This window comes from Penicillium soppii, assembly GCF_028829465.1.
Source record: "Penicillium soppii strain IBT 18220 chromosome Unknown utg000006l, whole genome shotgun sequence".
Classification (NCBI taxonomy): domain Eukaryota; kingdom Fungi; phylum Ascomycota; class Eurotiomycetes; order Eurotiales; family Aspergillaceae; genus Penicillium; species Penicillium soppii.
In genome coordinates this window covers 3,907,750-3,931,924 of record NW_026643236.1, presented here as the reverse complement: position 1 = coordinate 3,931,924, position 24,175 = coordinate 3,907,750, and the positions used below count along the sequence as shown (strand labels likewise).

General features: G+C 48.2%; 8 protein-coding genes across 8 annotated transcripts; 5 read left to right on the top strand and 3 right to left on the bottom strand.

Annotated features, from left to right (window-relative positions):
- Nucleotides 1–521: 521 nt before the first annotated feature.
- N7529_008868 (carbohydrate-binding module family 48 protein) lies at nt 522–2,265 on the bottom strand (the record flags this gene model as incomplete). The annotated part of the gene is made up of 3 exons (XM_057244395.1): nt 522–1,781; nt 2,018–2,150; nt 2,243–2,265. The coding sequence occupies 3 exons, from the start codon at nt 2,263–2,265 to the stop codon at nt 522–524; spliced, it is 1,416 nt and encodes a 471-aa protein (XP_057095933.1).
- Nucleotides 2,266–3,671: 1,406 nt separating this feature from the next.
- Nucleotides 3,672–4,900, top strand: N7529_008867 (cyclic nucleotide-binding domain-containing protein; the record flags this gene model as incomplete). Its single annotated transcript, XM_057244394.1, has 2 exons — nt 3,672–4,013; nt 4,082–4,900. 2 exons carry the CDS (start codon nt 3,672–3,674, stop codon nt 4,898–4,900), a joined length of 1,161 nt encoding a protein of 386 aa, XP_057095932.1.
- Nucleotides 4,901–5,410: 510 nt separating this feature from the next.
- N7529_008866 (uncharacterized protein) lies at nt 5,411–6,262 on the bottom strand (the record flags this gene model as incomplete). Its single annotated transcript, XM_057244393.1, has 2 exons — nt 5,411–5,700; nt 5,773–6,262. 2 exons carry the CDS (start codon nt 6,260–6,262, stop codon nt 5,411–5,413), a joined length of 780 nt encoding a protein of 259 aa, XP_057095931.1.
- Nucleotides 6,263–7,063: 801 nt separating this feature from the next.
- On the top strand, nt 7,064–10,798 carry N7529_008865 (forkhead domain protein; the record flags this gene model as incomplete). The annotated part of the gene is made up of 3 exons (XM_057244392.1): nt 7,064–9,576; nt 10,151–10,286; nt 10,547–10,798. The coding sequence occupies 3 exons, from the start codon at nt 7,064–7,066 to the stop codon at nt 10,796–10,798; spliced, it is 2,901 nt and encodes a 966-aa protein (XP_057095930.1).
- A 2,980-nt stretch (nt 10,799–13,778) lies between these two features.
- On the top strand, nt 13,779–15,203 carry N7529_008864 (uncharacterized protein; the record flags this gene model as incomplete). The annotated part of the gene is made up of 1 exon (XM_057244391.1): nt 13,779–15,203. The coding sequence occupies one exon, from the start codon at nt 13,779–13,781 to the stop codon at nt 15,201–15,203; it is 1,425 nt and encodes a 474-aa protein (XP_057095929.1).
- A 1,701-nt stretch (nt 15,204–16,904) lies between these two features.
- N7529_008863 (acid phosphatase DET1) lies at nt 16,905–18,642 on the bottom strand (the record flags this gene model as incomplete). Its single annotated transcript, XM_057244390.1, has 2 exons — nt 16,905–18,563; nt 18,628–18,642. The coding sequence occupies 2 exons, from the start codon at nt 18,640–18,642 to the stop codon at nt 16,905–16,907; spliced, it is 1,674 nt and encodes a 557-aa protein (XP_057095928.1).
- Nucleotides 18,643–18,924: 282 nt separating this feature from the next.
- Nucleotides 18,925–20,280, top strand: N7529_008862 (Dor1-like family protein; the record flags this gene model as incomplete). Its single annotated transcript, XM_057244389.1, has 1 exon — nt 18,925–20,280. The coding sequence occupies one exon, from the start codon at nt 18,925–18,927 to the stop codon at nt 20,278–20,280; it is 1,356 nt and encodes a 451-aa protein (XP_057095927.1).
- Nucleotides 20,281–23,065: 2,785 nt separating this feature from the next.
- N7529_008861 (TNT domain-containing protein) lies at nt 23,066–23,874 on the top strand (the record flags this gene model as incomplete). The annotated part of the gene is made up of 2 exons (XM_057244388.1): nt 23,066–23,155; nt 23,221–23,874. 2 exons carry the CDS (start codon nt 23,066–23,068, stop codon nt 23,872–23,874), a joined length of 744 nt encoding a protein of 247 aa, XP_057095926.1.
- Between the last annotated feature and the right edge of the window lie 301 nt (nt 23,875–24,175).

Genomic DNA, 24,175 nt, shown 5'->3' with positions numbered 1-24,175 from the left:
AGGGCGAATTAAGGAATCGGCCCAGTTCTCCCGCACGCTACCAGAAACCCGTTGGAAGACTATTGGAAGACTATTGGAAACAATAATCCCAACATTCAGGTGATCTGTGTAATGTTTCAGATTCTTGCTCATGCTCTGATTCTATTAATTCTGTTGATTCTGTTGGTAAAATAGGTATATACTCCGATTTCTGTGCTACATTTTACGCAGGCTCTCCGACTTCGGCATCTAGATGCCAACCCGGTCCAAATTTAAATATCAAAGATTCATTGAGTACATAAAGCATCGTAGTTCCATTAGATGATAATTACTAGCCGAGGCATAAACAAAAGCGGCTTGCAGGGATACAATGCAGGAAAACAGGGCAAGAGAGGTATCCAAATCAAAACAAAGAACATGAAGCGTTAAAACAGTCAAAGGCGATTATCCGTAACGTTTACAGCCATCTAAGAACCCGTACCACCAAGAATAAAACCTGGTATCAATGGACAGGTTCCGAGGGTGAAGGTGTCTCAAGTCGTCTACTTGAGCTTCTCCTTCAGCTTGCCAAAGAAACCACTCAGGCGGTGCTTCTTTTTCTTCTCGCTCTTGTCACCATTAGTAGAAGCACCTTCGGTGCTGGGAGATTGCGCGGGCTTTGCGGAGTTGGCATCCGAAGTCGCAGGTGTTTGGGACGAATCAACTCCAGTCGTCACAGTAGGCCCCGCAGGTTTGGCGGTCGTGGTTTCGGCAGTGGAAGTGGTCTCAACGCCAGTGGTTACAGAAGGTCCAGCGTTATCAGTGGATTTTGGCTGGGAGGTTGGAATGGCTGTACCAGCGTTGCGACCTGGTGGAGGAGTCGAAGTTGGCGACACATCTGCAGAGTCCACGCCACCAGCAAGAGTGAGATGGGGCGCAATGGCCTGGGTGGCTGCGGTGACAGTGGGCGCCGGGGCACCTGCTGACTCCTCCACGTCGACCTTCTTCTGTAGTTCCTGCTCCAATTCCTTCTTCTCGTCGACTGCCGTTTGGCTAGCGGCAGCCTCGGGATCCTTATGGGCTTCAGCCAGCGAATCCTTCACCACCTGAGGGACATCGTCAACGGGAACGTTGCCATTAGGTTGCTTGCCCTTGGACTCCAAGGGTACGTTGGCAGCCAGTGCAGCTGTGGTGGAGGTGGGACCGGCGGATTGGATGGTATATCCTGGCTCAGCCGCTGCTGCCTGCTGCGCGGGACCTCCGGAATAGACCGGCTCGGTGTCGCTGGCGGCCGCTCGTTGAGCGGGACCACCAATAGGAAGGCTGGATTCAGGAATCATGTTGTTTGTGACTGGGGGGATAGTGAATGCGAAAGCATCGGTGTTGGGATCAGTGTTCCCTGTGCCAACAGGAAGGGTTTGGCCCTTCTCATATGACTCCTTGTCCAAATTCACTGTGGAGGCAACGGTGTTGTTGTGGAGGTCACTGTGATGAGGGACCTTGTCACCCGGGTTCACAGTGACGGGGTTGCCATAACCCTCCGAGGCTGGAATAGGATTTACGGAAAAGGTCTGTTCGGATTCCTGTCCCGGGGTATCAGGAAAGGTACCAGGCAAATTTCCGTTGGCCTCCTTGGGAATGTTAGCAGCCAGAGCCGCGGTCGTTGAATCAGGGGTTACGCCAGACATGGTGGGGGCAACGTTGGTGGAGTTATCCGCAGAAGTTTCGATCTCTTCGGGTAGAAGTACGTTGTTGATGTTATTATGGCCGTCTTCTTCCTCGCGTACGTTGGTGTCTGTAGTCCAAATTCCGTCGACGACAAACTTTTGTTTTTTTTCGAATTAGCGAAAAAGTAAGGAAAAGGTGCGACTTTAATAAGAATGAGTTGGGGCGGCACAGAAAGTGACGTCAGCGGAAGGATGTCATTTCCCGGTGCCTAGATTAATGCCTGTATGCCTGAGTGCCTGAGGCTGACCGCCAGGTGCCAATAATCTACAGGAAAAATGGGGCAGGCGCAAAGGAAAGGCGCAAAAGAGAAGGCGCGAAGGGGAAATCATACCTTGTAATGAACTTTTTTCACAGGGGAAATGGTCACTTTCTTGACGAAAATGTCACCCACTCGATCTAATTTCACTGTTTTACCCCAATCATCGAAAGTGCCTGTGACGAACACCTCACTCGCAATGTAGGGCCTGCGAGTAACCGTCCAGTCAGCAATGCGGTACCACGGGATTCAAGGTCGTTCTCTCGGCGCAAACTCTAGAAGTTAGAGATCGAAACATACCATTGAAATGTAAAGGTTCCCATATCTGCGTAGATGAGCTCGGGGGGAAGTGAGAAAATTGGAAAGAATTGCAAGTGGTTGGGGAAGGTGATAGGAAAAAGGCGATCTTGGAGAATTGGGACTAAAGCAGTGGGGGGGTGTGACACAGACCGTCAGTACCTGAGCCCAGGTCAAGGAACTTGTTGCAACTTTTTTTTTCTCACTTCGTTTTTTTTCTTCTGGTAGAATGGACTCTTATCGTGACTATACCCGAGAGCAACCCATGGACCTTGGAAAGCTCTAGACCCAATGACGTGAGCCTTGAAATTATTTTGAACTATGTACTCTTGGACTAGCAATTTACTAACTAATTAGTTATAGAGTACCTAACTAGGTGACTAGTAATTGAGTAATGGTTCACTAAAAGGTACTAAATGGTACTATAATATTGATTATTCTCTATAGTCCCCATGATATAAGCCCCTATATATGTCAAAGCCTTACATTCCCCACAGAGACGACATCCAAAAACGGATATCCATGACATATGAGATTACAATATATAAACTTCGCCACTTTACAAGTGGCGAATATGCAATGATCATATACTATTTCAATGGAGGTTTTCTAGAAGGCACTTGGAAAGGGTTTAACGAAGCTTTCTTAATAGGGCTTCCTTGGTCCATTTCTTAAGGTCGTTAGATATCATTGGTCTCTATATAAACTCACAATGATTATATATTGTATGGTTGGCAATTAGTGACGTCGATCACTATTTTGAAGCCTTTGGTTTTTTTTTTCTTCTCTTTCTTCTTGTAGAGCCAATTGTATATGATCGACGAAGCTCAGACTATTAGTGCTTTGCCTCCCGTCTACCCCTCTTCAATAATATCTAATCCCTAATAATCTTCCAATATTATTCCACTTTCCTTCCATCCATTGGCACCGAAAATAGAACATTATTGTACTACGGGGGAAATAAGTCGCTTGACCTTGGGTCCATTCTTCCTTAAGCTTCCGGACTGAGCTTCCTTAATTTTGTGGCAAAAAGAAAGAGAAGTAAGTCTCACTTGTTTCGGTTTCTTCCTTTTCCCTTTTTGTTTTCTGTTTCCTTTCTGTTTCTCTATAATCTACTTCCCGAGACATTGGAAGAAGCAAAGAAAAGAAAAGGAAGACAAAAAATAAGAAAAATAAGAGACAAACGCATGGAAGGTCATGCAAGATCCCACCTCCAATTAGACTCCATCCAATCCCCACTTCGAGAGTCTCTCTGCCCCTCCTGTCTTTATTACCCTACGACATTCCCTTTCTTTTCACCCCCCACCCAATGCTCAGTTTAAATCCTTCACCTATACCGTTACCTGACTTCTCCAGAGATCAACATAGTATCTCTGCTTTACTGCCACACATCCATCTTCTTCGCCGGAGGTACGGCATCTCCGAACACGTCATGGCACAGAACTCTTCCCCGGGTTTAGCCCCAATCATCAGCAAGCCCACTGAGAACCCAGCTGGCACCCCAAAAAATTCCGAAGACGAGGAGTTCGAGGTGACGTCACCCACAGATGTGACCTTTCGACAATCAAACTCAGGTGCGGCACCGTCTGGCACCTCCTTGTTCGGAGGTAGTGCATTCGCCGAAACACAACAAGGAAGATCCCTTTTCAGCCGGAGCCCTTTCCAGGAAAACACCGAGGAGGAAGATCAGGACGAAGGGGAGCTGGCCCCTCTCCCCATGCGATCCGCACAACAAGGATTTCCCAGCAACTACGCGCTGGGCCGACGGACTTCTGTCTCCGCGGAATCACTAAATCCCACCGAAGCTGGCTCGGATAGCTGGACCCCCCGCACCACCCCAAGACCGAAGAGCAGGTTTCTCGACTCAAGAGCGCCGTCAGCAGCAACTTCCTTTTCTCCCATCTCGACGATGATCAATTCACGACCGTTCTCAATGCCTTAGTCGAAAAGCCTATTCCTGCCAAGGATATCAAGGTTATCTCTCAGGGTGATGCCGGCGATTACTTCTACATTGTGGAGAACGGCAACTTCGACATCTATATCCACTCTTCTGGTGCGGTGCAGCCTGGCCCCGATGGATTGGGCAACAAGGTCGCGTCGACTGGACCGGGTGGCTCCTTCGGTGAACTGGCTCTGATGTACAACGCCCCACGTGCCGCGACAGTCATTTCCACCGACTCAAAGAGCACCCTGTGGGCCTTGGATCGCATCACCTTCCGCCGCATCCTCATGGACTCAGCATTCCAGCGCCGCCGCATGTACGAGGCTTTCCTGGAGGAAGTCCCCCTACTGTCTTCTCTAAAGTCGTACGAGCGCTCAAAGATTGCCGATGCCCTGGACACGATTAAGTACCCGGCCAATTCCACCATTATCCATGAAGGCGATCCTGGAGATGCTTTTTATTTGTTGGAGTCCGGTGAGGCCGAGGCTACCAAAAACGGAGTTTCTGGAGCTGTTAAGAACTACCATCGGGGTGATTACTTTGGCGAGCTTGCGCTACTGGATGATAAGCCTCGCCAGGCGAGTATCACTACCAAGACGGATGTCAAGGTAGCGCGGTTGGGTCGGGATGGATTCAAGCGGCTTCTTGGGCCCGTGGAGGAGATGATGAGACGGGCTGAATATGAATTGGATGCGAGCAATTCTCCAGTTTCCAAATGAATGTGATATCAAATGAAATTGAATCCAAGGGGGTTTTGATCATAATCTAGACTCATCATTTGGCGAGCCCTAGCTCCTTTGCCTGACCATTACAGTAACTAGTGGTCTTTTTTTTCTATTCTTGTTTATCTCTTGTCTGACATCCCCTTTCCCGCACTCATACATTCTTTACGGCTCTCGACTCCTTGACTGTATCTACAACTCCTGTTTATCTTATGCGTGCAGTGATAAGGACCTACTATCGTCCTTCTCCCTGTTGTTCTTTGCTGTGTGCCCTCAATTGTACCCTACAATATTTTACAATATTTATCTAAGTAGGATCAAACAGAATGACTAGAACATGTGTTTGTGCTTGATACTCAACTTTTCCTATGCATGCACGTTTGCACAGTACTGGGACGAAGGAGGCCCCTGGCTTCGTCTAATATCAGCTTTTATTACAATGCCAACGTCCTTCGAGGACCAGTGCTTCTAAACCCCAAATATATCACATCAACGCCAACCAATTAATCACTTCTGGACTACTAGATCACTCCTCAAAACCCACTTCTCCCCACCGGTAACCTCCATCCCCTCATGCAGCATGCAATGATCCCCATGGCGATGCAAGAGTGCCATCCCAACCTCCGGCGCAACAGCTATCGGCTCCGGATTGCGGTTCGCACGTGTAGGTTCCGGGTAAAAGACTGTTTCGCCACCTGTGCATGAGGTCAGGTAGACCAGGAGGGTCCATGTCGTGCGGGCAGGTACAGCTTTAGGTGAGGAAGGTGGAGTGAAAGTTAAGTTGTTTGTTTCGTCGTCTAGGACGGTGTTAGTTATCACCTTTTATACCGATGTGCAAATCCATTGTATCTGGGTACTAGAAATCTTACAATGCTGCCCGAAGAACTGCCCCGTTGAGTACCGATAGATACGAATATTAGGATTCAAGCCTAGCGGCTCCCCACCCCAGAGTTGATGCGCTCGCTCTACAAGTTCTGCAGGCAAGCTGGTGCGATCTTCCTCGTCATCTTCTTCCTCTGCAAACCGGGTCGTTACAAGCTCCTTCAAAGCCGTCGTACCCCACAGCATCTCCGCAAATCGACTATCGTCAATCTGGAAGCGGTCATTGACTCGCAATGCTTCATCCTTCTTTGGTTTCCCCGGGGTTGTGGTCAGCGGTAGCGAGGCAAGAAACGAGACGTAGCTCTTGCATAGTGTGCCCGGGAGGAAATTGCGGATTAGGTAGATTTGGTTGGTGAGGAGAGGGGTCAGGGATAGATCGGCGGCGGGGAGGAGGGGTCGAAGGGGAGGCCAATTGGGGGAAGTTTTTGGAGTTTGTTTCTGGGATTTCAGATCTGGTTTTTTTGGTTTCGGAGCCATTATTGTATTTGATGCGCAATAGTTGTAGGAATGTTTGAAGGTTTGGAGTACTTTATCGCGATAAGAAGCATCCTCGGCTCAACAGAGTTGCCGATGTATACAAGCGTAGTCTTTTCTTTTTTCTTTTTTCTATTTACTTCGCTTCCTCCACAGTATTCAAGTATATCTGCATGTATTGGAACTTGGTCTATATATGAATGTATTGTATATATATGGGAAAAATTATATTCAGTTGCTCTAATTATAAGTTGTATATCTCCCCTCACTCTAATACATATCATCCAATCCTCTAAGCACGGTGGAGACAAGCCACCAAATATCAGAGAGGGGTTGGCTCAACTTCCAATGGTGAGATCAAATCAAGTACTCACTTTTTATAGCCAGGGATTTGCAGATTTACCTGTCCAAAAACAAAAAATAGCAACTACAATATGTAGGATAACTTCATAGATCTAGGCCTCTAGACAAAACCGGTGAGGAACCCAACAAGTGGAGATCGGAGAGAATATGGATGGGCGGGGCGGAAAAGAAAATTTGTCCCGAAGAGGATTGTCAATTTTCTTTCAAGGATTTCCCCTGGAACCCATATTGTATCCCGGTTTGAAAAGGTGCGTTACCTGTCAAAAAAGAAGAAGAATAAGAAGAAGGAAAATAAGAAAGAAAGGACCAAACATGGCGAGTCAGCGGTGATTACGGTCATCTGCAGCGACCAACTCGGCCATCGCTCACCGCCCGGCCTAAAGTGAGAACTTCCGTTCTTTTGGAACTTCTTCCCTTTCTCCTCCCCAGCACCAGCCTGTCATGTCGTCGCAGACCATGATTGCGCCAGCCGTGGGCCATCGACCGCCTGATCCAGGCCCCGATAGCCCTTTGTACGACTATGGCTGCTCACCGAATGCCACACCCCCTTCAAACACTCGAAACGACTCCGCAATCCGCGACATGCAGAAGAATTCTGCCCCGTCAACCCCAAACGGCAGATCCGCCCCAGAGGTTGGAATTAAGACAGAATGCTCAGATAGTCAGGACCTTTCTGCAGCGCAACATAAAGATGCGAATACACAAAATGCCGCTAGTGCGCTGCTAGCTCAACTCCTTGGCAATCAGTCGGCGCCAAATTCTGCCCCTACCGCGATAGAACAATCTGGACAACACGGCGAGGACCAAGATCTCAATATGGATATCAAGATGGATGATTCAATTTCTCAGCCCTTCGACATGGCCGCTCACAACGCCCCGCCTATGGACACAACTTTACAACAAGACTCCGCGATATCTCGTGAGATTCAAGATTTGCTGAACGGGAAGGCTATGGGCGATGAGCTTATGGTTGCAAATTCTGCCCAGGACATAAGCCACGCTGGTTTCAATACATCTGATGCGATGGATACACTCACAGATCCCCTTAACCTCAAGGACGGTGTGGAGCAACCATCTCTCCTGCCGCCTTTGGACTTCACCGCCGACCCGAAAAATGCCTTCGAAGCCCTCCATCAAAACGAAATGCTCACAGCCGATTTTTTTTCGCAAAACACCGATCTATCGGCCTTCGGATATCCGGACGGAACGGCTTCAATCGCTGGGTCGGAGCCTAAGATCCAAGCATTCGCCAAATTGGAGTTTGACGACGGTCATTTCTACGTCAATACCTACTCTTTCATTCTAGGGCGAGACGTGCGCGCCGCTCGCGCGGCCCATCACCGAGAGTTCCAGTACCGGCAGGCCGTGCGAAGCTCTCGAGCAAAGAGCTCGAGTGGAGGAAACACAGCACATACTCCAAACCGTATGAAACGGGAAGAAAGCGCTGCGATGATGGGCAGTGTTGTCAGCGATCGTGGAGGTATTATGGGCTTTGATCCCGATGTTCCTTCGCATCTTCCGGGCAACATGGCCCCAAGCCGACGCTCATCAAAATCCTCGTTTGATGATACTGTGATACCCCTACATGCAAACCCAGCTCAATTGCAGTCAACGACTGATTACAATGCGCTGGCAATGCAATCATTACAAGATGGCAACGGGGAGGCCAAGCCTGTTGACGCATTGGCTCTTCTCCCGTCTCCTGATTCTTGTCCAACTATCCCAATTCATCCTCCGACGACTGTTGACGGCAGTGCTGCAGGTCATCGAGGAATCTCCCGCAGACATGTCCGCATCTCCTACAATTTCGATCGCAATTTGTTTGAGATGGAAGTCATGGGACGCAACGGAGCTTTCATTGGGGCTGATTGGCTCTCGCCGGGGCAGGTTCGCCCTTTACACAGCGGCGACTACATTCAAATTGGAGGCGTACGCATTCGCTTTTTGCTGCCAGACGTTCCCATTGGCGAAACAGGAGCCGATCGGATGGAAGAGAAGGTGGCAGAGGAGGCCGAACAGGAAGAAGACAAAGATGCTCGCGCTTCAGTCGAAGTCGACGACGACATGGATGAATCTGAGAGGCTTGGAAGCGACAGTGGCGAAAGTCGGGAACCTTCTAGCAAAGCGTCTAAGCTCATACTCAAGACCAAGGACTCCAAGTCTTCCCAGACAATGGATTCGATCGAGGATAATGACTCGCAGCCCGCTCGCCGCCGTGGACCTGGACGCCCGCCCAAGGATGGGATCATGTCTAAACGCGAGCGAGCAGAGCTTGCCCGTGAACAAAAGCTTGCGGCTAAGCGCGAGGCCAACGGAGGCGTTACGCCGCCTCCGCTCAAGATGCCTCCTAAGGCCGGGAAGACAGTCGCCAAAGAATCTGTCGTTCCCGAGTCTCCTACAAATAAGCCATCAGAGAAGCGGAAATACACCAAGCGAAAGAAGACCGACGGAACACCAATGGATTCTCCTCTTCCCTCGACAGAAGGTGGCCAGATGTCCGCAGAGCCGCGGCAAGAAGAATATGTCAAACCACCACCAGTCAAGAAACGCAAGCCATCACGGTCACCGTCTCCCAACTATCCTCCGGAATCTGCTTACACGCCTGAGGATCTGGCGAAGCCTCCATACAACTATGCCGTTCTCATCTTCGATGCGTTGACAGAAGCCGGCACGCCAATGACATTGAAGCAGATCTACCGTGCATTGAAACTGAAGTATCCCTACTTCCGCTTCAAGTGTGAGACCGAGGGTTGGACGTCTAGTGTGCGGCACAATCTCAACGGCAATGGCCACTTGTTCATGCACGCAGAACGAGATGGCAAGGGATGGTCATGGCAACTCATTCCAGGCGCGTCGGTTGAGAAGGAAAAGAAGCGACGTCCCTCGCCGCCTCCACAGGTTTCTCATCCTCCTACGCCTGCTCCCCAGCAATACATGCCACAGCTGTCACACTCGTATGCGCCTCCCCAAGTCCCACCATCAGTGCCGAATCCTTCACAGCATTTCCAATTCCCATCCATCCCGCCAGCTCCTTTCCCAGCATCTGTATCTGTGGGAGGGCCCCAATCTCACTCTAGTCCTTATGCACCTCCATCGAAGGCACCTGCTCCTGCTCCCGCTCCTCCCCCTGTGCCTCGGGCTGCACCGGTTCAAGCTCCAACGCCGGCGCCGGCGCCAGTCCCTGCTCCTGCTGCTCCTCCTCCTCCCCCTCCCGCTGCTGCTGCTGCTGCTGCTGTTACTGCTCCACCCCCAGCCTCAACGCCTGTACAGGCACCGGCCCCTGCTCCCGCCCCTGTTCCCACCCCTGTCTCTGCTCCTATTCCGTCACCTGCACCGACGCCTGCTCCGGCTCATGTTTCTACGCCTGCGCCTACTCCGGCGCCAGCAACAGTTCCGGCTCAGGCGCCAATCAATCCTGCAGCATCTTTCCCAATTCCCAGTACCATCCGCAGCAATCTTCCAGCTGCCTTCGCAGCAACCATTCCATCAACGTACACTTCACCTTACGCATCCGCTCCTACCCCGCAGGGTGGCCAACAGCAGTCACAACCCCAACGGCCTCCCCAGGGACCACCTCAACACCATTCTCCTTATATGCAACAAAAGCCGCAACCTCCTCAACCACCTCACACCAACCCGCCACCTCGAGCCTTCCCTCCATCCGGTGGGCCTCAATTCCAACAACACCAGCCACCGGTGCCGCCGCAGCCACAGCCACTGCCGCATCCTCAGCAGCATCATCCCCCACCGCAGCATCAGCAGCACCAGCATCAGCACCAGTCTCAGCATCAGCCCCAGCACCAGTCTCAGCATCAGTCTCAGCATCAGCATCAGCCACAGCACCAGCCCCAGCACCAGCACCAGCATCACGTCCCTTCTGGACTCCCGCCTCACCCTCACCATCAACAACAACATCCCCCGCAGCCAAATCCCCCACCGGGGCCACCGGAGTCATCTTCATTCATTGACCGAGCTAACAAGGCCATTGATGACTTCGAGGCTGTGTTGATGGAAGACTACGAGGATAAGAACTACATCCGCGAAGTCCTACGCAGTGCGCGTGCCCGCGTGTTGGGCGATGCGCCAGAGAGCTCATTCCCAGGTGGCGAGCCAAAGGACGAAGCCGTCATTATGGATGTGCTTCGCAATTTGGTTGGAAGCTTGAAAGACGAATGAACGGTTTCCAAGTTAAATATAAAACTGGCCCAGATGCCCAGTCCCACCGCGACACTAGCTTGGGCCTAAGGTTTTTGGTGCAACCCGACCTATTCTGGCCAATGGATGTCGGTCAAGTTGCCTCTGGATCTTCTGGCGATGAAACGGAGGGAACGGTTTCCCCCTGACGACTTATCGAGTATACGAGTCTTATGGTTTTGCGTTTTTGTCTATTTTCTCTCTTTGTTTTTTTGTGTGCAACATGTCTAGATTCTTTGAATCTTAATGATATCCCTCTGTTCTGTCAGGCCTTTGCGCCTATCTATTTCGTCCAGACTTCGTTTTCTTGGCGGGCTCATCACCCACTGTTTGACAATAGGGCATGATATTCCAGTGGAATCATCCCTATTCTTTTCGTTCGATTTTCTTTTACTTTCAAGCGTGACCTGGGCGCCTGACATAAAAGCGCAAAAGCTCAGCACGATAGAAATACCAATCACATTGACCGGACTGAGCAGCTTGTAGGCAACGTAAATCAATGTAGCTCTATGGAAGAGGGAATAACACCCCGAAAAGGGAAAGAAAAAAAGACATGAGAAACGTGTCCGGCCCTCTCCGTGCCTGTTATAGACATTAAGATCGAGATACTAATGTACGGAATGCTTCGAATGGAATTCGCCTCCCCCGCCCCGTGCTTTTCAAAGAAGAGGGGTGTCCATTAAATCCCGAATTTTCCCTTCAAGTTACGCAGCAGAAATTACGGTTTAGAATTTCCTCCCCCGATTAGGGAATGGGTGTAAGTGCATCATTGGTACTTTCAGGGAAAGCTGCCGAATGTAGCCGGTTGGGCACTAATCCTTTGATCCGATTATCTATTCTTTACATGCCCGGGTTATGTGTTGTCTTGATTATCGAGGTATGTCTATCTAGTTGAAATACTGAGATAGCTCAGTGAAAGCATCTACAGTGCTTGATAGGTAAATGCTGGGTGAGGCATCATAACTAACTAGAATGCCAAAGCAAAGAAGCAGGGGAACTGCAGTGACGAAATCCAATAATAAACCTCGTCGAGGCACGAGGCACGAGGTCCGAGTAATTTTCTAGAATAATTGGATACATTTGACTATTGTATCAAGTATCTATAGTGTTTGAAACAAGATTAATAATTAATAATGTGATACTCCGTACGGAGTACAATTAATATATTTTTCCCACACGACATAAAACGTAGAACTAAGAAGAAGTAAGAAGCAATATGCGGGACTTTTCCGGTAAGGCGGTTACGGTGTATGCGCCTTTTAAGCAGATAGGCACACACATACAGAGGGGCTGTCAGCGCAAGTCGGCTGTCAACTGGATGGGCATCCTGCGACTATTTTCCAAGCTGCAGGGATCGGCATCCGCGTCGTTGAGTCAGAGAACTCAACCAGTGAGGCTGTGTCTGACATGTCAGAGGGAGAGACATTGTGTTTGTTGTCAGATGGTCTTAGATGCCCTTGCTTGGTTGTACGGGGTAATAATGGGCGTGTGATCGTAGCCTTGGTGAAGCGAAAGTGATGCAAGTAAGGACAAATTGGTTCTTGTTAATGCTATAATGTGTAGCTCTCTAAGTATGTACCTACATACGTTTGTTACCTACGACGTAGTCTCTACATAGTTATGTACTATACCAACATACAAGATTGTAGGGGTAGACCGGAGCAACGGATGGAATGCGACAGTGTTTGATAATAGATTGTATAGCTGTCATTTGATATTTTAAGAACTAAAACAATATTATATTAATGTTAATAACCAACATCCAACATTATGTTTATGTCTTTATATACTCCTGATTTTTAGTCAAGCATATTAGAACTTGGAATACATCAAAAGTACAGAGAACCAGTGACACGGGGGTTGCATCACCGGATTTGCCTTAAGGGTCTAGGGCCTTTCTTTGATACAATACGCTTCAATACACTCTAATTACACAGTATCCACTTCAATGACCCGTGCTGAGAACAACTTTTTATTTCCCACAGAGTTTTAGTGAACTAGTCGAGACTTAGTTGATTTAGAAGGACAGTTAACTACTCAATTTTTGATGGTCACAATTAAGTATCAATTTAATATGTCTATCCTAAAAGTACTGGTTATCATAGATGTTATATAAAATTATCAATATAGCTTATTTACTTATAATATATACCCATATCTATAAAGTTTAGTATTGTAGTCTAAAAAATACCTAGACGAACTAGAAAAAAAAAAATTAGATCCCTTTTTTAAATTTAGAATTTCCTCACAATACAACACATGGTGTATTGAAATACATGTAAAATTACCGGGGCAGCCAACGGTCTTTTCCCACAACGCCCCTGTTCAACTTTTCCTTCTTCATCCTTCTTCCCAACCTCTTTTCTGTATCTCATCCTCTCCCGTGTCAACGAGCTTTTCACTAAGTGTCGTTGCTCACCTCATTCTTGTGAGATTTGCGCGTGGAGAAAAAATTTCCTTTCAGTGTTCCCACGCTGAGCGCGTTCCCGTTCACCCATTTACGTGGGCTCTTTCAATTTTGCTTCGACCTGGTTATTCGCCGCTCAAGCACTTTGAATTGACTGGATTGTGATCACTTCACTGTTCCTCACAGGCTGCGTCATTCCGACAACAGCGAGAACCTTGTCTCACCGTCCACCACGCTCCTTGAACTCTCATTTACTCATCTGCCCGTTGGATCATTGAATACACCCCATGTCATTCAACTAGAGATTGCCACCTAGGATTATCACAGAGCAACTCGCTCGCTGAGCAACGCTCTTCTCCCAGGATCAGGCTCTGGTGGAGTAGACGGTTCGTCCCCCGTTTTCTTGAACTATTGTCTCTCAGTTCAACTGGCCTTTTCTCTCTTGCCTTGGAATCTATCTGGAGGCCTAGTGTGCTGATACTCTTGTCTCTGGCAACAGAACACGTCTAGCTCCCCGTCCTGAACTGGCACCTCGCCCCCTCTCCTTCTCCCAAGATGCCGTCCTTCTTCGCCCCAGGCCACCATGGCCTGCCTACACCTCCCCATGTCAACGGTGGTCGTATGGAAGACCCATCTTTCTACCCGGTTGGTCACGCAGGATTCCCTCCACGTTACCACCAAAGTGGCAATGAGTTCATCGAACAATACTCGCAGTCTCTTTGCTACGCCAAGCCGACTTCGATGAATCTCCACCCCCAGGCCGTCCACCCGATGAGCTCTGGTCGCGACATACATGCGATGAACCAGCATATGTTTAACCCCATGGCCGCCACTGCGTTGCCTTCGATGCGCAGCAACGTTCAACTTCCACCCATGGATACAACGATCCCACACCAGTACCGCCGCCAGGACCCTGCTCCGATACAGCAGCCCGAACAACCCCGCAAGGAGGAAAAAGCTACTGGAGGTGTCGCAGCTCACCTGGATTACGAGATGGATCGCATGTCCGACTTTGTTGCTGAGATGGCTCAGGGAATGTATGATTTGTTCGAGACCAACATCACCCTTGCAGATATTGACCTCGCGCGAAGCATTCACCCAGGATCTCCGGTTCCCCCACAGTTTCGGAAATACGTCTTCCAGATTTTGTCCTCGACTCGCCTTCCAAGTTCCACCATTCTGCTCGGTCTCTTCTACCTGGCCAGTCGCATGCGCGTGCTGTCGGCCCAACGGTCTGCCAAGGCAAGTGGTGGCCAGGTCCACCGCATGTTGACTGTTTCTCTACTGTTAGGCAGCAAGTTCCTTGATGACAACACCTTCCAGAACAAATCCTGGGCTGAGGTTAGCAGTATCCCCGTCGCTGAGTTGAACCACATGGAACTGGAATGGCTGTTCGCGTTCGACTGGAAGATCCACGACCGTATCTATGACAAGCAGGATGGTTTCGCTTCATGGCGTGCGCACTGGGACACTTGGCGTGCCAAGGCTACTGTCAAGGCTCAGGAGTCTCGCCAGACTCTGGCGCCTCTTGAAACCAACGTGGTCCGCAGCCAGGCCGTTTCCAAGCCCCTGATGTCCCCCGAAGATGGCCCCATCCCGCCGCAGTACCAGCGCAACTCACAAATCGAGAACTCCTGGCTCAACCCGACCGCTTCCGAATACTCGCCTCCATCTACCCTCTCCAGCAGCCCCAACACCCCCGGCTACTATTCAGTTGGTCCTTGGGGCTACGCCAACCAGCTTCCTCCCCCACCGTACTCGCGGGGTTGGAATGCACCACCACAGTACATGGCTCACCCAGCACCCCGATCCCAACCTCCATCCTACCACCACACCCCGGCGTACGGTCTGCCCTTCGCACAGAGTCTCTGGACCGGTCATGGTTCGTCGTGTAGCTGCAACTACTGTGCAAAGCATCTTGAGCACTACATGTGCAACAATGCATTCCCCTCCATGCATCAGCCGATGATCGCAACCTAGTTGACGGGACTTGGTGATGCCCTCGACTCCGTTCGCATCGGACGGTGTCAACGGCTAAAGACCCCAGTCTTGCCGTGTTTATTCCATTTTTTTTCTTACTGCAACTTTAGACTTCTTTCGACGTTTGTTTGGGCAACTCGCATGGGATTTACTTCGACTATGTTTCTTCTGCTTGACTTGTTTCAACGCTTGCGCCTTTTGACCTTTTGTCTCGCTAGCTTACTTGAGCTTGGGCTTGGAATTTCTTTCGCTTCAAATTCGACCTCACTCCAATCTTTCTTTGGCACAATTTGAGCTTCAGTCTGGCCTCGCTCTCGCTTTGCAGTTGGCATCACCCGCTTCCGAGCAATCGGCCTGCCGCGTCACCCGAAAAGTACTTTTGTTCTGCGTCTGCTGGTTCTCGTTTGACAAAGCGAAAAAAAACTCAAAAACACGCAAAAAAAAAAGAGGAAAAAAAAAACGCTCCCACGGCGGACATTGATGTGCTCTGGCGAATCAACGGTGCAAAACTCTGATAATGTTTCGACATACATTAAAATTAATGGAGTCTCGGCTTTCCATTGCACCGTTGGATCATTTTTTAACCTTCTCCAAGGTTGCCGGAGCCGCAGTCACGACGATAACGAATCCCCAAAATCTGACCTCTTGTTTATTACCCACGACTTCCGTTCATATTCTCAGCCTTTTCTGTTTTATGCTTGGCATTTGTGTCTCGCGGTGATTACTTATAGAGTGCTTTTTCCTCTTCATGTTGGTACATTATTATTCCCATTCGTCACGCTACACGCAGTGCCCGGCGTTAATCATTTTTCACTTCTTCAACTTCGAATTTTGTCCATTCACTGTTTTTTTTTCGGTTCCGATTTGTCTACCTTTCTCTTATGCCCTTTTGTTCTCTGATCAACACGATCACCAAATCGAAACTTTCCAAACCCTTCTAGCATGATGGAATTTCTTCACTCCCTCTCCCTTCGGCTCCCAATTCGACATTCTCGACGGCTGGTCTTGGTTTCCCTTCTACCTGTGATATCTTCTCATTATCGGAGGCTGGCACCCCTTGATCCATCCATGTCCGACATTTCGGGAGCCCAGTCTGTTCCTGTCCACTGAGGCCGACTGATATGTAGTCTACTTGACTTTGTCTTCTTTTCTTTTGCCTTGTCCAATGTCCCCGGCGAGCAGAGTCTTTGCCTTTCCATGCATTGATTTGGCTCCTGGCGTCTTTGGTAGTGGGCGTTAGTTCATATCTGAAGATCATTTCCAATAAATTTGCGGCAAACTATTGTCTTTGTCCGACTGCAATGATTTTTTGGTCTTGAAGATTTAAACCTTATAACTCGTAGAATTGGCCTTTCTACATAGGGTGTGGAGAGCAAGCTCGTACTTTGACCTTATGGGTCGATATCAAGAATGCTCAATACCAGGCAGAATTAGTTGAATCTTTGAAAAGCTTTGAATTTAGGAATGTCGTTAAAGGTCACTTGAATAGAAACACCGCACAATGGGATGATAATTGATTTCAACCTAACACTGAAGAGGGCAACGGGCCCCGACAATTAGAACTGAACATGAAAGCAATATGCAGATGGGAAAATGGGTAATTGAGATTCATTTAGGCAGTCGTTGCGGGTCATGATATGTCGAAAGAATTGATGGCAAGAAGAGTATGCAGCAACGCAGGCATCAAGAACAACCGAGATATTAATAGACGCTCCCTCGGATACTCTGGTCTTGCTGCTGTTGTTCTTCCAGGGATAATAAGTCTTCATGGCTGGAGTCTTCCGGTCTTTGTGTGTCTGAGGGATTTGAGGACTCATCGCCATCACCAAGGATATTGGCCATGCGGTGTTCAGGTTGGCTTGCGGAAGAAGAATGGTGATAGTGGTGGTGATGGTGGTGGTGGTGCGGGCGAGATTTAGTACACTTTTTACTGATGTTGCCGCTCATCTCATCGTCACCGTCGTCTTCGACTTCCTGTGATGGAGTGGGGCCTTGGGTTTCGTGAGGCGGGAATTTGAAATGCTGCTGGTTCGCGTGGGATAAGCTGCCGTTCTTAAGGCTGGAAACTGTTGGTATAGAGTGTCGATGGGGGTCGTGTTCGTCTCCCTCGTCGTCAGATGGGGCAAGACTGTTTGCTCCGCTCATTGAACCACCACCATCACGACCTCCGAGGTGCAGGAGGGCATATTTGAGATGGGCCGAGGACGAAGAAGAGGCTGTTGGAGGGTGGATAAACTGGTCTTCACTCTTGCGGTTGATTCCATGGAGAGTGGGTCTTTTATTCGATTGTAGTGGATTGATTTTTGGTCGGGTCTCTGGACTGGAATCGTCGTCCACTGTGAGCTGCGAATAGGAGACCTGCCGAGAGTTGGGTGTACGACTGGGATCGTTCTGGCTTGCACTATCTTCTGAAGACGATGCTACCTCATCGATAGAAACGGATTTATGCAGCTTGGAGCCAAAGTGAGTATGTTCATCAGGGTGCTTGGGTTGAGAATGGCCATGCGCGTGGTGCATGGAATTTAGCAGGCCTGGTCGCAATGCTTGTTTCCCATTTGAAGTCATGCCATGAGTACAGCCATCGGGACAACCACCCCACTTTCGCCGAATTGGGACATGGTCAGTCTGACCAGGAGATGCTGTAGATAGAGATATCTGCTCCTTGGATGCATTTTCACGCTCCCTGTCTTTTCGAAGATCTGACCAGGTACGTAACTTATTCTGCAATGTATATTTCCCGTTGTCTGGGTTATGCGTCAAGACCACGAATTCGCAATGATTTATGTTGCGAAGGTCCTCGAAGTACTCCACGCTCCAGTGATACCATTTCATAAGAAAGACTCGTGCCATCAGACCGTGCGTGACAAGAACACAGACATTTGCAAAGTCATCTTCACCAAATAGGCGCCAAAGTGATTCGTTGAACCCACTCACTCGGTCATATGCATCTGCCGCAGACTCGCCGTTGGGAATTCGGTAGAAGAAATGTCCATAGTCTGCCCGTTCCATCCACATGCGTTCCATTTCTGTTGAGCAGGGCTGAAAATTTCCAAAATCTTGTTCTCGTAGCCTAGGTTCTTCATAGACCTTGATGGTGTGTCTTGGGAAAGGCGAAGGAGACGGAGTGTCGGAGGTCAAGGATTCAAGGATCCCCTCAGTAGTCTCTCTTGTTCGTCGATATGGGGATGTGAAGAAATGAAGTTTGTCATCCGGATGAAGTAGGTCTCGGAGACGACGACCTGCATCTTGTGCTTGTCCACGGCCTTCCTGAGTGAGTTTCACGCGGTGGTCAGGAATGGTTTGGTGGATATCACGGTTTTTATTGCCTTCTGATTGTGCATGGCGCACCAAAATAATCATCTATAGATAAATGCAGGTTAGTTCAACGTAGTGCCTTCAATGACAATCCAAAATAGAGACTTACTCGTGGCTTCCCCATGATGGAAAGATCATGGGGATGTAATGAACTGGGGATGCGGGGGAGGCGGCTATCGGTTGTATTCAACTGCAACGAGAGAGACAGCGAACAAAAAGGTCAGATACGAAGGAAATATCTGTCTATCTAACAAAGAAAAAAGTTATTGAAGTCAGAGGGTTTGTCAATCGAAAAAAAGAGAGAAAAAAGTTGATTCCAGTCGATACAACTCAGCGCACGGGCCACCCGGAGGCGCTCCATTCAGCGCGCTTCTTTTACACAACTTCCGAATAGCATCAATCCGCCATGGCCGACTTGCTGGAACTATTAGCTCCATATCTACATCCAAACATATCCAACGACCCAACTGTTGACAAATATCTTGACCGCTTGTCAACCTTGTCCCTCGACGCTCTTCAGAATACAGAACCTCCGTCTCTTGCCCAATCCTCACACTCGACCCTCCTTTCCCTTCAGGCTTTATCGAACCGTTCACACCGCGCATTTGTCACGTCGTCTGACAACCTTTCCATACTATGCACGTCTGCCCCTCAGCTGACCCGGGAGGCACACCAATTGCGCGAGGCCATCCCTAAACTTGACGAGGAAGCAGTCAGCTTCTCCACCAAATATAGTAAGATCACCGACAATGCTGCACTGGAACGACGGAAAAAGGCAATGCAACTGTCCCGCAATGTTGACCGACTGTCTGATATCCTGGAACTACCAACCTTGCTGTCTACGGCCGTATCTGCCGCATCTGTGAACTCCGGCACCGGAGCTTCCTCTACTACCTACTCCTCCGCCCTCGATCTGCATGCACATATCAAGCGACTACAAACACTATACCCCGAGTCGCCACTGATTCACGATGTGGCTTCCCAGGCAGAAAATGCCATGAAGGACATGACAAGTAACTTGATCACGGGGCTTCGCGCACAGAACCTTCGACTAGCAGCTGGCATGCGAACTGTGGGTTGGCTGCGACGAGTAGCCCCGGACCTTGAAGCATCTGCTGGGTCAAATGAGGGCATCCTTGGGGCTATTTTCTTAGTCTGCAGACTTGCGCATCTAGTATCGACGCTGGAAGCCCTGGATCCCCTCCGCGAGCTCGCAGACCAAGAAACCCAACGAAGACTCGAAAGGGACAAATCAGACACGAACACGTGGTCAGGTGGTCAGCAGACCGACCGCTACTTGAAAAGATACATTGAAATTTTCCGCGAGCAGAGCTTTGCGATTGTCTCTCTATATAAGAACATCTTCGGTTCCGAACAGACCGAATCCGAACTTGCCATATCAGGATTACGAGGCCCAGATTCCAAGGCCAAGCCAAAGATAACCCCGTCAGATGATCCTCTGCAACGCGTTCCCCCGGCTTTGGCGACCTTCCCAATGTACCTCGTGCAATTGCTCACAGATACAATGCGTGCCTATCTGCCCAACGTCCGAGATCGGAGCTCGAAGGAAAGTCTTCTCACTCAGCTTTTGTACTGTGCCGCAAGTCTAGGCCGACTTGGTGGTGATTTCGGCATGATTTTGACCGAACTGAGCGAAGAAGACGACGAGGATATGGCCCAGGAATGGGAAGAGGTTATGCGCAAACATCGCGCCTTGGCAGGTCGTCTAGAGCAATTGACCAGCCGTGTACCCGTACATTAACATACATACATATACCCAAGTGAAATCAAGCCATTCCCGAGATGATAATAGTACCAGGCATTTGTGTACAATAAACCTAAGCGTTTTTCAATCTCTTTATCAGCAAACTCAACCCATCAAGCTGGCAGGTACAATCGCAGCTCCCTGCATCATTACATCGATCTAAAACTTACATTTGGATATTCGTCACTCAGTTATGAATAGCAGAAGGTGACAAAAGCAAGGGGATCACTTATAACAGAGTACTTCAGTAGCCCTTTTCAATTCATCGCAATAATGTTCTAGGTTGGGTTCCGAATGATGATTATGATACTATCAAAGAAGTGACCCATAATATGAAGACCAAAGGGCTTGAAGTTGTCAGTGTCCGAGATCATTCCCCTTTGATGATCTCGATGAAAGCGTCTGAGGCATTGTTCAAGTCGGTTTACCCAGGTAGTTATTTTTGCCTATGTAATAGCCAACGTGCTCAACATGTCATTATATTATAAATTGGGGCCGGTTGTGCCATCAGAAAGGTCTTCTAAGGCTTTGTCACTTTCTCCGTCTACATCTTACCCCTCCTGCAATAAGTTTTCAATTTACATATGGCGAAATAAAAGCAAGCACAAATCGATATTACCAAAAATTCTCAGGAGTACAAGGCACAGCAAGCCCCGGTCCAAGGCTGATTTGTTTGCTTACTGAGCTCTGCTAAAAGAATGGGGTCTTTTAGAGATCTTAAGGTTTTCTTATTCATCCCTTGATTACTCCGTACAAGAACTTCATTATACAATAAATCAGGTTAGTAGTGTATCCACTGTAAACTGTTAGCTATGAGATCTGTCTCCGCATCAGACGTGTAAAGACTTTCAATGCTTTGAAGACAGATTTGGTATGGGGGCTTTCCACTGAGCGCATTGTTCAAGCTATAGCACGTCCGGAGGCTCAACGAGAGGAGAAAATTGCAAACAACCCTCCATTTGCATAATGTTTCTACCGTATGTTGTTTTGAAGACAGCGAGATTTCGGATCCACTCTACAGCTATTGGTTATGTTCCATTCTTCAGCTCCAATCTAAATCCACAGTGGGGTAGAAAGGAAAGAAAAGGAGCGGCCCGTAATCCCAAATCGCGTGCACATGAATTTTTTGACTCTCTCTCTCTTTACAGATTCTAACAATGTTGAGAAGACACAGGTCTTGCATTGTGGTTAGGTTAGTCTCAATTTCAAAGAGATAATACAATTAGCCTAATGAATATACACAAAGTGCTCAATTTGCAACGCTGGGGAACATGTTTGTAAGCCAGGGCAAGGTAACCGACTAAATGTTAGTGTTGATTCGCATGGCTGAACTATTTCGTGCTTATGCACCTTCACCTGCATGTACAGTATAGCAACCCAGCCCGTATGCAGATCGGGTTAATTTGCAGAGTCACATTGAATTTTCCTTAAAAATGGGACCACCTATGGCATGCGAGTTTGTGGGCTAATAGGGGTCCGTGTTTCTGTATAACAGCTTACTTACGGAGGTCCATTAAAAAAGATTTTTGATGTTTGCTTATTCTTGTAACACTCAAGTTTATGTTTTAGGGGAGTTTTTCGTACGACAAAAAAGGCCCTTATCACTGCTAGCTTCCCGAAACTGCCGCTAAACGTCGTGCTTTAGAGGCATTAATTAAGTCCTAAGAAATCTGAGTTAGAACCTTAGCTTCGTAAAGCTTAGGAGTTAGAGAATAGTCTTTAAAGACTAAATCTTCGGTAAATACCTAGTCGAAAGCCTTAACAGCGCTTTAATCTAAAGACTAGTAAGCTTAGAAAGACGAAGTCTGAAGGTGGAATTGTCTAGTATCGCTATAATACCATAATTCTTATCCCTAAGCTTCTTCTATTCGCGTAAGAAAATATGCTTAATCGACCTGATACACTCGTCTAGGAGGATAAAGCACCTTCCCACGCTCATCAATTCTAGTAATATATGTTTGATATTTCAGGGGTTCAGCGACTCTTATGGCTAGGTAATTCACCTGATCTGAATGCTATTGAACCTGCCTAGCTATGGTTGAAACGATATACCACTACAAAGGGGGCACTGAAATCGCGAGCAGAGGCAATTCGTGTGTGGGGTTAAGCATGGAAAGCGCTGCCATAGGAGCGAATTTAACATTGGATTAAGCGTTTACCTAGGCATATAAAAGAAATCATAGCGCTGGAGGGGGGTAACGAGTATCGAGAGGGTAAAATCATGTAAGGGGTGTATAGTGCGTAGTGTGAATGTGAATGTGAATGTAAATGGGAATGTGAATGGGAATGTGAATGTGAATGTGAATTTGAATGCATAACAGTGTGAATACAATGAAAAAGACAGCTAGTTCGAATTAGGCATTTAATAAAAGAGCAAACATCAAAAGACTTTCTTAATGGACCTCCGTACCTCGAAAGACTACCTAGGTACGTTGTATATTGCGCAGAGGTGATTTGGAAGCAATTTCAGTGTTGTTTAAAGAGTTTGCCTTGACACCAATGTAGATCTCTCGTAATGAGTAACAATGGCTATAGTTTTTTTGGGTCTTCTGGTCTCAACTTGGTCCATAAAGATAGTTACAGACCAGAGCTCCATCTACCTGTATTGCCAAGATGTGTTAATATTCAATAGCGTCGTGTATCGCGAGATGGGTAAATACAACGTACAGCAAGCCTCCTTCGAGCTGAAGATCGCCGAAGATCCTATGCCTATAAAAGAACTCTGTCGCCCGTGTTCATCGAATATCTCCTAGAAAATATCTAGCTTCATTCACCTTTCGCTATGCATCTTTCAACTTTCAGTCTGCTGCTTTCCGTCGCTCTGGCGGATGCCGCATCTATCATCACACCCAATAGGCACCAAAAGAACGAGGTTAGTTTAAGCACAATTCTTTAATCCCACTGGCTACGATATTCTTAATACTAATTTTTTTATAGGAACCCGATTACCCCTCAAGATGTTATCCTGACCCCTGCAAGGGTGTAACCTACCAAAACTCAACCGCTGTCTGCGGTGACCCACGACTGGGTCCCAAAAAGCTCCCCGGCTTCTTCCCACTGTCCAACGAGCTTGAAACATACTCCCGCTTCGGCGAGCTCTGTCCATTTGAATTCCTGGATAAATGGACCGTCAATGCCTCCAATCCGAGCGCGTACTGGATTTATCCAGATAGCGATGGATTTGTCACCAGCAACGAGAAGATTTCTATTCTTGGAAACGTCACACTCCGTGTCGGTCAAAAGGTGGATAGATTCGGGCCTGAAACTGGCAAATTTCTGGCACCGCTCGGGGCGCCGTATATCGAGCGATCCCTGCCACCATCAAATCTTTTTGCCCCGGAAAACAGCAGCTTCCCATACAACTATCATGTGTACGAGGTGACCAAGGAGTTTGACGTTTTGCTAGGACCCATTGCCTCGTGGTTTGAGCAGCCTGGCTTTGGATCGCAGATCTTGGCCCTGTCGAGCGTGGCATCTCTTTTGGATGGTGGATTCTTGAAACAGTTGGAGCTGCAGGATTATGATGAAGCAGATGAGTACTCAGCCGGTTATCTGCCTGATCCCAAAGATCCTAAAAAGTCTTCTACCTAAGCATGCCCTTGGGTAGCATATAGACCGCAATTAAATCCGCAGGGCAAGATCAATAGACTTTCCCGGAGATCGCGCTATAATTTATATGCTAGCTTTAATGTCAATTACCATACAAATCTTCGAATCTCTAATCTGCTTGAAAGCTCTGTTGTAGCTCTGCGAAAAAGAAAACGTGGACAGCGTTCATTTTGTGTGGTAGGGGCAGATTGGTGACAGTGATATTGTCCTTAGTCGGACCAAAGATCCACGAAGCAATATTACAGAATGTGTCGATGCCAGTTTTTGTCAGACAAAAGTTAAA